This window comes from Apus apus, chromosome 7 (assembly GCF_020740795.1).
Source record: "Apus apus isolate bApuApu2 chromosome 7, bApuApu2.pri.cur, whole genome shotgun sequence".
Taxonomy (NCBI): Eukaryota; Metazoa; Chordata; class Aves; order Apodiformes; family Apodidae; genus Apus; species Apus apus.
The window spans coordinates 3,358,552-3,371,912 of record NC_067288.1 but is presented as its reverse complement, the minus strand read 5'-3'; the positions used below and the strand labels follow the sequence as shown (position 1 = coordinate 3,371,912).

The window sequence follows — 13,361 nt, the reverse complement described above, 5'->3', positions numbered from 1 at the left end:
CCTGGCTGGAGAGATGCCACATGCCAGCCAGCCCCCCTGGACTGTTTGAATCCTTAATCCCTGGAGTTTCCTCGTTTTCTCTCCTTTTTTTCTTCTTCTTTTATTTTCAGTGTGGCAGCAGGGCAGGGAAAGTGCAGCACAGCTCCGTGATCCTGGGAATGACACAGGGTTAAACCTTAATGGCCATTAGAGCTGCTTTTCCAGCTGCCTTTCCTGTGTCTCATTCAATAATCCCCTTAATGTTTTGTCCTAATGGAACAGACTATAACCATTATTTTATTTTATCAAGATCACCTATTGCATAAAAAAGAGGAGGGAACCTGAGCTGCTGATGGACAGTGAGCTCTTAGCTGGCTCCATGTGCTCTTAATCCTTCTTCATCTCCACACACTCTTCCTTCTTCATCCTCTTCTTTCTCTTATTCTTCTCTTTCCTCTTCTTCTCCTGGTCATTATTTTTTAATTATTATTGATATTATTATTCTTGGCAGGCTGGGCACAAAGGGCCAGCTTGGTCTTCCATCTCGTCCCTTCTATCTGCACCCAGTGACAATGTGACCTCAGGAGGGTGACCTTGGGGACAGTGGCAGGGCTGGGTGCAGTTTCAGGTTCCATGTTCTTGTGGGGCAGGAGCTTTTTCAGCAGTTTCAGGTTCCATGTTCTTGTGGGGCAGGAGCTTTTTCAGTCCCTTCTCCACCCCCTCCAGTGTTCTCCAAACATCACGTCAGTCATCTGGCTGTCTCCAGCCTTGATCTCCTTTAATCTGTGCTGTAATTTCTGCCAGATACCCTGGGAAAATCTCCCAGGATTGAGAGTGACAGCAGTGAAACTGGTAGGAAATGGGTCAGGAAAAGTTGCCCGTAGGAGCGTTTGCCTGGAATAAATTTGCTCTCAGCTTTCAAAGGCGGGTTGTGGCAGTGTGAAGCAGAACTTGCTCTGCTTTAAAGGCTGCTCTTTCATGCCTTGGTGGTGACTTCAAAGCTTGGCCAGTGCCTGGTGTTCTCTGTGCCACCACCCTCTTATGGGTGACACCACCCTCTTATGGATGCCACCAGGCCCCTCTTGCCATGGTCTTTTCCTTGGCCACCCCGGTGCATCCCTGGAGAGCAAGTCTTATGGAGAGTGGCTGAGGGAACTAGGGGTGTTTGGTCTGGAGAAAAGGAGGCTGAGGGGAGACCCTCTTGCTCTGCAACGACCTGAAAGGCAGTTGGAGCAAGGGGCGGCGGGTCTCTTCTCCCAAGTAACAAGTGGTAAAACAAGAGGAGACGGGCTCAAGGTGCTCCAGGGGAGGTTTAGATTAGATGTTAGAAGACACTTCTTCACTGAAAGGGTAATCATAGAGTCACAGAATCATAGAATGCTTTGGGTTGGAAGGGACCTTAAAGATCATCCAGTTCCATCCCCCCTGCATGGGCACGGACACCTCCCACTAGACCAGGTTGCTCGGAGCCCAGTCCAACCTGGTCTTGAAGACCTCCAGGGATGGGGCTTCCACAACCTCCCTGGGCGACCTGTTCCAGCATCTCACCACCCTCACTGGAAAGAACTTTTTCCAAATGTCCAACCTGAATCTCCCCTCTTTAAGCTTCAGACTATTGCCCCTTGTCCTCTCGCTCCACACCTGTGTAAAAATCCCTACCCCAGCTTTCTTATAGGCCCCCTTCAGACACTGGAAAGTTGTTGTAAGGTCACCATGGAGCCTCCTCTTCTCTAGGCTGAACAACCCCAACTTCCTCAGCCTGTCTTCATAGGGGAGGTCCTTCAGCCCTCTGATCATCTTTGTGGCTCTTCTCTGGACATGCTTGAGGAGTTCTATGTCCTTCTTATGTTGGGGACTCCAGAACTGGACACAGGACTCCAGGTGGGGTCTCACCAGAGCAGAGTAGAGGGGGAGAATCACCTCTCTCGATTGGCTGGCCATGCTTTTTTTGATGCAGCCCAGGATACAGGTAAATTAAATTAAACAGTGGAATAGGCTGTTGAATCACCATCCCTGGGGGTGTTTCAAAGCTGTGTAGATGGTGGTGCTGATGCACACGGTTTAAGCTCTGGACTTGGCAGAGTCAGGCAAATGGTTGGTAGAACTGGGTTCCGGTTGGACCCGATCATCTGAAAAGTTCTTTCCCAACCAGGACGTTTCTGTGATTCTGAGATGTCGCTGTCCCCGGGCTGAGCCCTGCTCCTCTCCTTTGTGCCCGCAGGGAGGGATGATTGCCCTGCTGCTCTCCATCCTCTGCCTGGTGATGATCCTCTACACCCGCCGGCGCTGGTGCAAGCGGCGCCGGGTGCCGCAGCCCCAGAAGAGCGCCAGCGCCGAGGCGGCCAACGAGATCCACTACATCCCCTCGGTGCTGATCGGGGGCCACGGGCGGGAGAGCCTGCGCAACGCCCGCGTGCAGGGCCACAACTCCAGCGGGACCCTCAGCATCCGGGAGACCCCCATCCTGGATGGCTACGAGTACGACATCACCGACCTGCGGCACCATCTCCAGCGGGAGTGCATGAACGGCGGGGAGGACTTCACCAGCCAGGTCACCCGCACCCTGGACTCGCTGCAGGGCTGCAATGAGAAGGCCGGCATGGACCTCACGCCAGGTGGGGCTGGAACAGGGCTGAGCTGGGTCCTTTCCGACTCGTCTCCTTCCCGTCGTTCCATACGCGTGTTTTCCCTTCAGCGTTTTCCCCATTTAGCTGGGTTTTTTGTGGAGTGTGAGGCCAGGAGGTGGCACTCTGAAGGTGCTTCCATGGCTGGGAGACCTTGCAGCTGGTTGAGAGCACTCCCTGCTGAGTGGGATATGGCTGGGTCAGTGCAGGGTGGAGCTTTGATGGGAAGGGTTGTGGTTCCCATGGCAGAGAAGCAGAATGGTGTCCTCACCAAGCTACCCCTTGGTGGTCCCCAAAATTCCTGTCTATATCCCAGGATTTCTGCTGTCTTCTTCAGCTGAGGTTTTTTGTCACAAAATTATGCTTGCCATCAGTATGATTCAGAAGACAGCACCACACTGTCTTCTGATCACCAGCAGGGATTCTCTGAGGCTTGTAACACACTTGCTTGTTGGCCACATTGCCAACTGAGCCACCCAACTAGAGCCTTCGTGGTTTGGGAAGACCACGATGTGCTTCCTAAAGCTCTCCAGGGGTTTTCATTACAGACCTGGCTGTGCTGAAGTGTCCCGAGAGGCTGAACGTTAAAGCTCAGCTTAGTGGAGGTGCCTGTCCCCTCCAGGCTTTGAGGAGCTCCTGAGGTGGCACTGGGGGCAGCTCAGCCCACTGGCCACAGCACGCTGGTCACCTCGTGCAGATCCTAGGGATGGATCCAAGGGAAACTTTCCCGCCTCCCTCCTTTTTAAAAATCTTTATCCCTGAAACGTGGTTTTTTTTTGCCTTCAATTCTTGCTGCTCAGGGAGCGATAACGCCAAGTTGTCCCTGATGAACAAGTACAAGGACAACATCATTGCCACCAGCCCCGTGGACTCGAACCACCAGCAGGCCACTCTGCTGTCCCACACCTCCAGCAGCCAGCGCAAGCGCATCAACAACAAGGCACGAGGTACGGGAGGGGTGGTTGGGGTGCTCTGGGCTTCCAGCCACCCACCTTCCTGCCACCCATCCTCTTCTGGAATGGAGGAATAGGGCCAGAGCGTGGAAATGAGGGTTTGGGTGAGAGTCTGGAAGGATGCAAATGATCTTGGGTGCGTCGGTTGCAAAGATGCAGAGGGGGTTGGCCGTGGGAAATGGTTTATGATACCCGCATGGCCATGGGGAAAAGTTGCAAGGTGATGGGAGCCATCACCCTGCATGTGGTGCAAGGCTGCATGTGGTGGGAAGAGGAGAAGGTGCTGTCCTTGCTGCACGTCTTAGACAGGGCACCTGTTCTTCAAGGCAAGGCTCACCCTTTTGAACACCTCTGTGGATGGTTGCTCCACCACTGCCCTAGGCAGCCTGTGCCAGGACCTGACAACCCTCTGGGTGAATAAATGTTTCCTAATATCCAATATGAACCTACCCTGGCACATTGTGAGCCCATTTCCTCTGGTCCTAACACTTGTTACTTGGGAGAAAAGACCGACCCAACCTCCTCCCAGGTAGTTGTGGAGAGCGAGAAGGTCTCCCCTCAGCCTTCTTTTCTCCAGGCTAAACTTGCCCAGTTCCCTCAGCTGTTCCTCATCAGACTTGTTCTCCAGACCCTTTGCGGGCTCTGTTGCCCTTCTCTGAACGTGCTCCAGCCCCTCAATGTCCTTCTTGTCTTGAGGGGCCCAAAACTGACCCCAGGATTCAAGGTGTGGCCAAGCACAGGGGAGTGTCCCTGCCCTGGTCCTGCTGGCCGCGCTCATGTTAATAGAACCCAGGATGCTGTTGCCCTTCTGGGCACCTGCTGGCTCCTATCCAAGCCACTGCCTGTGAGGGGTGATGTAGGATGTGGCTGCTTGGGGTGGCGTGGTGCTGACCCCACTGTGACCACGCTTGGTGTCCCCTGCAGCCGGCTCAGCGTTCCTCAACCCCGAGGGGGACTCGGGGACGGAGGCAGACACCGACCCCCAGCTGACCTTCTACACGGACCCCTCGCGGAGCCGGAGGCGCAGCCGAGGTGGGTGCGGAGGGGCCTCGTTTGCCACCAGATTTGGAGGCTTCCTATCAGCAAAAGATGGATAGTCAGGCCATGACCCGGGCTGCCGCTGGCAGGTGCTGGTCCCCACTGCCACCTCCTCGGCGGAGATTCTCAGCAGAGGTTGAAATGTGTTCTGGTTTTGGCTGGAGGCTCCTGCTGGGCTTTGGTGTGGAGTGATGAGTAGTGTCCTTCAGAGCCTGCCCCATCAGCTCCTGGACTGTGGCTTTGCTCTGGCACTGTGCGTGCACGAGCTGTATGTGCAATGGAAGATAGAAAACAAGAGAGAGGTTCAAGGTGAATATCCGAAAAAATTTTTTTACTGTAAGAGTGACAGAGCACTGGAATAGGCTGCCCAGAGAGGTTGTGGAGTCTCCTTCACTGGAGACATTCAAAACCCACCTGGATGCGTTCCTATGTGATGTGCTCTGGGTGACCCTGCTCTGGCAGGAGGGGTTGGACTAGATGATCTTTCGAGGTCCCTTCCAACCCCTAGGATTCTATGATTCTATGATTCTATGATTCTATGATAGAGGCCAGCTTGGTCCCGGGGCAAGGCGACCATCCCTTTGGGCAGTTCCCTCCCCTGGGAAGGATCTTTCTGTCTGGTCTCCCCCATTTTCTGGATTGTACTTTGTTTTTTGGGGGCCTGGGAGCCATCTCCTTTCACCCCCAGTGCCAATTCTAGGAGGCCAGTTCAGGCTCAGTCTCCTCAGGGGATAGCTCAGCCCTCAGACAACTTCTTCCACTCATCTCCATCAGCAGAGAGATGGAAAGTCAAACACCTGCATGCCCAGAGCCATGAAGGCTCTGTGATGCCTTTTCTAAGGCATCCAGGAGGCCATTGTCATGGCAAGACTAACCCCAGAGAAGTGCCAAGAAGAAGGAAGGGGGGGGAGGCATGTAAATATAAAAGGATATTGGATTTACCTTTCTTGTCCTCACTCTCTGTGCTCTGCTTTGAAATCCTGCTGCTGAAAGGTCTCGGGGTGCAGGGGTGTGGGAGAGCCTGAGCTGTGGGGGCTCAGGAAGAGCAGGATAGAGGCTGCACCCCAAGATGTTCCTGAGGTCCCTTGACTCTCATGTGTGACTGTGCTTTTGTGTTCTGCAGTGGGTTCCCCCCGGAGCCCAGTCAACAAGACCACGCTGACCCTCATCAGCGTGACGAGCTGTGTCATCAGCCTGGTCTGCTCCTCCCACATGAGCTGCCCCCTGGTTGTCAAGATCACCCTCCATGTCCCTGAGCACCTCATTGCTGATGGTGAGTGTCCCAGAGTCCTATCCACCCCCTCCCACCCCGCTCTGCGAGCTGTGATGGAGGGAGGAGGGAATGAAGAAGGGGATGGGGGCAGGATGGAGGGAATAGGCATGGGATGGAGGGTCCAGTGTGGGGCAGAGGGGATGGGTGTGGGACAAAGGGGATGGACACAGGGCAGAGGGGACAGGTGCAGGACAGAGATGGCTGTCATGGGACAGAGGGGATGGATGCAGGATGGAGGGTATCAGTGTGGGATGGAGGGATACTGGTGTGGGACACAGGATTGGCGTGGGATGGAGGGCATGAATGTGGGATGGAGGGGACGGGCAGGGATGGAGGGTGGAAGGGACAAGCAGGGATGATGGGGACAAGTGTGGGATGGAGGTTGCCATTGTGAGACAGAGGAGGCTGTCATAACATGGAGAAGACAGGTATGGGTTAGAGGGGGCCATCACATGGCAGAAGGGATGGGCACAGGCCAGAGGAGTTAAGTGTGAGACAGAAGGGGCTGTCATGGGATAAAGGGATGTCCTGGGATGAGCAAGGGATGAAGGAGTCCATCACAGGATGAAGGGGACCATCAGGAGATGGAGGGTACCACCAGGGGATGGAGGCATCCATCACAGGACGTAGGCAATCATCAGAGGATGGAAGGGTCATCCTGGGATGCAGAGGACCATCACGGGATGGAGGGCCCAGCAGTGGGTGGCCATGGCTGACTGCCCTCTCGGCGCCAGGGAGCCGCTTCATCCTGCTGGAGGGGAGCCAGCTGGATGCCAGCGACTGGCTGAACCCGGCCCAGGTCGTCCTCTTCTCCCAGCAAAACTCCAGTGGGCCCTGGGCCCTGGACCTCTGTGCCCGGCGCCTCCTCGACCCCTGCGAGCATCAGTGCGACCCTGAGACCGGTGGGTGGTCTTCTGGAGGTTGGGGTGGGCTTGGGGGGGGGTCATCTCTGCCTGCTTAACCTGGCTTTTGTGGGGGGGCCTGGTGGGAAGATGCTTTACTGCCTTACTCCATGAGTGAGGTTGGAGCTACCAGGTGCCCTGCCTGGTTGCACGTCCCCCATGTTCCCCCCTGTCTCTGTAGGTGAGTGTCTCTGCTATGAAGGTTACATGAAGGATCCTGTGCATAAGCATCTTTGCATCCGGAACGAGTGGGGAACCAACCAGGGGTGAGTGCACCTGCTGTGGCTTGGACCAGCCTGGCACGAGCTGCTGGGCTTCAAAAGCAGCATCCCAGGGCTGTGGGAAATCCTCACAGGTGAAAGAGTCGGAGGCACCTCCGTGAATCAAAAGGTTGACAGCAGATCTGCAGGTTTCTAGTCTTGGAAATAGTCAGAGATGATGTAGAAGAGGCCATCGTTAGGTTTCAGAGTGAACATCCCCTGGAGAAGATGGAGGCTGCTCCTCTTCCCCTTGTTGGCACTCTCCTTGGCATCCTGCACTTGTGAGGCTTTCAGTTTGGGTGTGAAAGGTGTTGGAGGAGGGCTGAGGTTGGACTGCAGCAGCCATCTGCTCCACAGCTTTACACCCCTCCAAGTGCACAGGGCAATTTTTCTGACGTTTCAGCAACGCTCACGGATCTCTGACATACAGGTGGGAACATCCAGGAATGAGTGAGGCAGTGTGCAGAAAGCTCAGACACCCCCAAAACCAGAGGCCCCACTCACGCTGGTGCCTTAAACCCCCTTTTTCCTCCCTTCCTCTTGTGGTGTGGCAGCTGGAGCTGTGACATCCCCGTGCCTGGCAGGATGCCCTCTCTGAAGTAATTTGTCATCCCAGTGGGAAGAGAAAATCCTTAAAGGCTTGGCCTGCTGGGACCCCCTCTGTGCCCCACGTGGGAGGATGGCACCATGGGGGGCTTTGAACCAGGGCTGGGAAGAGCATGCAGCTGCCAGCCCTGGTCATCCTGGCAGGACAGAGATATCCCTGGCTCCTCTGTGCCCACTGAGTGATGGGGACAGGGTCATGGGAGGGTTACTCCAGGGACTTGCTTGTTTTGGGCTTTGTTTGGTTTAGGAGTGTCTCACTGTGGGTTGGCAAGAGTCCCTGGGCACCCATGGCCACCCAGGGCCTTGGTGCCTGTCTGTGCCATGGTCAGAGCTGCCAGCAGTGGGATGGAGCCACCAGCATCCATAAAGAAAGAAGGCAAATGACTTTGTCCATTGAGGCAGGTAGTAAAGATGGATAAGCACAGGTGGAGAAGCATTTGCTTCCTTCCTCTCTGCTCTTCTGTTGCTCCTGAGCAGGGGCCTGTGCATTCACACTGTTCCTCCCATTGCTCTTCTCTAGTTTCTTCATAGAATCACAGGCTGGTTGTGTTGGAAGGGACCTTAAAGATCATCCAGTCCAACCCCCCTGCATGGGCAGGGACACCTCCCACCAGCCCAGGTTGCTCCAAGCCCCATCCAACCTGCCCTTCAACACTGCCAGGGATGGGGCAGCCACAACTTCCCTGGGCAACCTCTTCCAGTGTCAATATGCTCCTGAGCCCTCCCATATTGGAGCCTCGGGCAGTGAGTCAGTGCCCAGAGAAGCCATGTAGGCTCTTAGCAAAGGAGAGGTCAGCAAAGCAGGACCTGAGGGCTCTCCCAAAACCCTTGATGAACTTTGTCACAGAGTGGTCTGGCTGTGACCTCTTCCGTTTTCCTAGGGTGGCGTTTTTATCGCAGAATTAATTTCAGCCCTCTGGCTTAAGGTAGGCTTCCCATGGGCTTGTTTTTATGGACAGTCATTATGGTTGACTTGGTGTCTGTTCACTCAGCAGCACCTCACTTTGCTGGCGAAGCTGAGCTGATCTCTGAACTTGGTGGGCAGTGGCAGAGAGGCTCCGTGCCACGCTGAGGTCCGCGCCGCTGCCGGCTGCCTCTCACCCGGCGCATCCGGTCCCTACATCTTCATCCTTCTTTCAAAACATCACATCTTTTTGATCAGCTGCTTTCTTTTTTGTGCTGTTCGTCAGCTGTTTGGAACCAATCTGGCTGGTGCTGCTTGCACGTTCACAGTCTGTCTTCCTCCTTTGATAAGCATTGCTAATTAGTGGCTTTTCAGCTCTTGCTTTAACGTTTCCCGCGTAGGATTCGGTTTCCAGCGATCCAACCAACCTGCCTTGTCTTTGCTCATCAAACCAAATCCCTACAGCTACTTCCCAGTCTGACTCAACCAGAAGTCAAATCGTATCATTCTGCCTTTAGTTAACAAACTGGAACCTGCATTTTTACTTCTTCATCTCAGCCCTTAGGCCTGTCACGCGATGGCCCGTGGCTTTCCTTGCTTGGGTGCCCTTTCCAGAAGCCCTGATGAGCTTGAAGGTGATTTGCACTTCAGGGAGCTTCATCAACGTGCCCTTTCAACTTCTGATGGGCTTTGCCTTGGCGTGGAGGGAGGTTTAAGTCCAGTGTAAGGTATTTTGGTGAATGCATCTTGCTGGGCACTGCCATTCTATCCTAGCAGCTGGCAAGTGAGGCCATCCAAGCCCTCCTCCCAGCAGCCTCGCAGCTGTTTACTCCAGCACAGAACCCAAATTAATGCCACAGCCCATCCACTGCTCACCCAACCCCCTCCCCACTGTCCCATGTCTCTTCTGCCCATGGTTATCCCCCTCTGTGGCTGTGCACCTGCTCCTGCTGTCCCATCTTAGAATCCTAGAATTGTTTTGGTTGGAAAAGACCTTTAAGATCAAGTCCAATCATTAACCCAGCACTGCCAAGCCCACCACTAATCCGTGTCCCTCAGTACCTCAGCTACACGTCTTTTAAATCCCCCCAGGGGTGGTGACTCCACCTCTGCCCTGGGCAGCCTGTGCCAGGACCTGACAGCCCTCTGGGTGAAGAAGTTGTTCCTAATATCAAATCTAAACCTCCCATTTCTTGAGCCCGTTTCCTCTTGTCCTATCACTTGCTACTTTGGAGAAGAGACCAACACCCCCATCTCTCCAACCTCCTCCCAGGTAGTTGTGGAGAGTGAGGTCTCCCCTCAGCCTCCTTTTCTCCAGGCTAAACACCCTCAGCTCCCTCAGCCACTCGCTCATCAGGCTTGTTCTCCAGACCCTTCTCGGGCTCCGTTGCCCTTCTCTGGACACGCTCCAGCCCCTCAGTGTCCTTCTTGCCTTGAAGGGCCCAGAACTGACCCTGAAATTCGAGGTGGGGCCTCACCAGGGCCAAATGTAGGGGGATGGCCTCTGCCCTGGTCCTGCTGGCCATGCTAGTGCTTATACCAACATACCGAGGAGCTGGGGACGCAAAGTGACAAGGACAGCACTGTTCCTACTTCAAGTCTTCTTTTTCCTCTTTTTTTCCATCCCCCCACTACTTTTTCTCCCTCTTTTTTTCCCCTCTGCCTCTCTCCATCCCCTGCTGAGCACCTCGCCTTTGCCAGCTTGAAGGACGGCCAGGTAAAAACCTCCTCTTCAGATCCTTTCACCCAACCACCCACCCATCTCCTCCTCCTCCTCCTGCCCCATTCTCCTCACAGGCAGTCCAGGGAGAAAGTGCCAGCATTAGCATTTTCCACAAAGAGCTGTTGGAAGGGATGTCAGGTGGTGGGAAGGGGGGAGGCATCAGCAGCTGGAGCCTGGGCAGAGCTCTTGCAAAGCAAAGTGATACTGGGGAGGAGCTGGGCAGAAGTTGGCAGCTCAGAGCTGGTGTCACATCTGCTCACCACCCTTCTGGGCGGTGCTGAGTCTTCATGGGTGCCCAGTGTGGTCGTGGTGGGGCTGCAGGAGGGTTGTTGGTGCTGTGGGATGCTTCTGGGCTCTTCTTCTTGGGCTTCAGCTCCTGAGATGAGGGGAACTTTGAGTGTGTACTCAGAGCTGGTGCCGTGACAGGGTTTGGCACAGCCAGGCTTGTGCTGCTCTCTGGGTGGAAACCCAACATGAAGTCCCCCACTTCAGTGCATAGCAGCTGGCCACCTTCTCCTCCAGTGGCATTTCACATGTGGTGGCTTCTTGGTGGCCTCTGCAAAGCCCCTCTCCTGCAGCCCCTCTGACCTGCCCAACGACCCTTTGGGTGAAGAAATTGTTCCTAATACCCAATCTAAACCTCCCCTGGCACAACTTGAGGCTGTTTCCCCTTGTTCAGTTGGGAACTTCCACTCAAGCCCAGATCTGGAGCAAATCTTAGCTGATGGTCCAGCTGGAATAAAGCAAAAGAGGAGGCCTGAAGATCATCCTGGGGTGGTACTGGCAGTGCTTTTGGCTGTGGGAACTTGCTGACTGCGTGTGGAGGGTTTACTGGTTCTCAGCTACTTTGATGCTCCCCCGTTTTGCTGTTTTGGATGCCTACAAGTGCCAAGGCTTGCAGGGAGCCAAGAGCTGTCATTTCTGGCCCACTTCATCCAACCTGACCCGGTGCAGGGCTGCTTCTGATCAGCTCCGTTTGCCTTCATGAGCTCTGAAGACCACACAACCCAAATACCAGCCTTTTTTGGCCCTAAGTAAAGGAAAAAATAAGGCAGACTGGGGAGGTGCCATATGGTCCCTTCCCAGAGCATGGAAACCTCTTTCCTGGCTGGAAGTCACCGTCAGACGAATTTTGGAATTGCACCTTGGGTGGATGCAGCCCAGGCAGATCCAAACCCTGGCTGCACATCCCAGCCCTGTTGTGCAGCACATCCCAGCTGTGCTGCTGGTTCCACCGCTCTTCCCAGCTGCTTCTCCACCCCGGCTGATGGGGAACAATCCCTCGGCTCTGCTTTCGTTTTCTGCCCAGCACACTCCTGGGGAGGAAGAGTAAAACCCAAGGCAGGGGCACGAAGCATTCCAGGGGGCAGGGAGAGCTCATTCCTTTCCAGCCTGAGCTGACCTCCTTCCAGGAGACTGAGGGGTGACCTCATCGATGTTTATGAATACGTAAAGGGTGAGTGTCAAGAAGATGGAGTTAAGCTTTTTTCAGTGATGACCAGTGATAGGACAAGGAGTAATGGATACAAATTGGAGCACAGGAGGTTTAAGGTGAATATCAGAAAATTTTTTTTTACTGTGAGGGTGACAGAGCCCTGGGACAGGCTGCCCAGAGAGGCTGTGGAGTCTCCTTCACTGGAGACATTCAAACCCACCTGGACACGTTTCTGTGTGATGTGCTCTGGGTGCCCCTGCTCTGGCAGGGGGGTTGGACTAGATGATCTTTCGAGGTCCCTTCCAAGCCCTGGGATTCTGTGATTCTGTGATTCAGGGCAATCGGATCTGTGGGCTGGATTTAATCTCTCACTCCCGTGCATCAGCAGGCTGGGAATGTGGTGTTGCATCCCAGTGAGGAAATGAGACAGCGCCCTGTAATCCTGCAATCAAGATTGATTTTCGGTTGTTTGGGGTTTTTTTTTTGTCTTTGCTGAAATGGCTTCAGATTAGGAATGAAAGGGCTTGTGCAGGAGAGCTGTAATTGCCTCAGGAGAAAATCCCTGGGCTTGTCGGTAGCACCCGACGCTCTCACCCTGAATTTTAAGAGTAGCAATGTGACAGGGTGGAAAAATCTCTTTCTTTCCCAGCTCCGAGCTCTCCCAAAGGGGCTTTGGAGCTTTAGGGTTTAGCTGCTCTGCAAAGGATTCATGTCCTGAGGTGCTGCAGCCGCAGGCGTTCAACTGAAGGGCACTGGCCACCAAGTCCTGGTTGCCCTGTGCTATCTAGAGCAGCAGGGGTGGAGGAGATGCCATCAGTTCTCCAGCCTCTTGTTATCTCCAGGCTTCCAACTTGTCTTCCAGACTCCCCCACAATGTCTTGTGAGGGCTGAGGCTTCCTCAGCTCAGCTCCTGAAGCAATGGCAGCCAAGGGAAATAAGGTGGGAATAAGGACTAAAGCCCCAGACCTGATAGATTCCCTTGCAAAAGCCTCACAGTGAGTGGGTTCAGATGTTTTTTGGGGTTGGTTGGTTGTGGGGTTTTTTTGCATTCCAGTGGTTGTGATGCAAATCCCGGTGACTGGAGCCAAGCAGGTGGGACCTGTGGGTGCAGAAGCATGAGGCTCCCAGATGCTGGGCAGGAGTGGGAGCGTGGTGTACTCCAAAAGGAAGGATGTGATGTGCCACTGGCCTGCTGACGGGTTGGGGCTCGGGTGAGGAGCTGATGTTTTCAGAACCTCAAAATTAAGACCTTGGATGCGAGGCTGTTTTATCCCCTTGTCCTGGCTTGGTTTGAGCTGACTCATCCCAGGACCCCTTTGCACCTGGGCTGGGGTCTACATGAGGGGAGTGTTTTGGGTGGTGGGAACATGATGCTGACATGATGCTTCTGGGTTTCTCTTCCAGGCCTTGGCCATACACAATCTTCCAGCGTGGCTTTGACTTGGTGCTGGGGGAGCAGCCATCTGACAAGATCTTTCGGTAGGTGGACAGATGATGGTAGGGCAGTGGTAGATGTGGTTTATCTTGATTTCAGTAAAGCATCTGACACTGTCTCCCACAGCATCCTCGTAGATAAGCTGAGGAAGAAGTATGGTCTTGATGATCAGGTGGTGAGGTGGATCATGAAGTGGTTGAAAGGAAGAAGTCAGAGTTGTGGTCAATGG

At 54.3% G+C, this 13,361-nt stretch overlaps 1 protein-coding gene across 2 annotated transcripts in view; it reads left to right on the top strand.

The window, feature by feature from the left end:
- The window catches only part of ASTN1 (astrotactin 1), a 59,984-nt gene that overhangs the window by 24,980 nt on the left and 21,643 nt on the right, over positions 1-13,361 (top strand). For both annotated transcript variants that reach the window (XR_007890045.1, XM_051625029.1), the window contains exons 3-9: positions 2,201-2,594; positions 3,404-3,550; positions 4,481-4,588; positions 5,718-5,867; positions 6,602-6,769; positions 6,951-7,035; positions 13,102-13,176. Coding sequence is in view for 1 of the 2 variants with exons in the window: in XM_051625029.1 (XP_051480989.1) it covers positions 2,201-2,594; positions 3,404-3,550; positions 4,481-4,588; positions 5,718-5,867; positions 6,602-6,769; positions 6,951-7,035; positions 13,102-13,176 (1,127 nt within the window). In the remaining variant the exon portion in view is untranslated. The remainder of the gene's footprint in view (positions 1-2,200; positions 2,595-3,403; positions 3,551-4,480; positions 4,589-5,717; positions 5,868-6,601; positions 6,770-6,950; positions 7,036-13,101; positions 13,177-13,361) is intronic.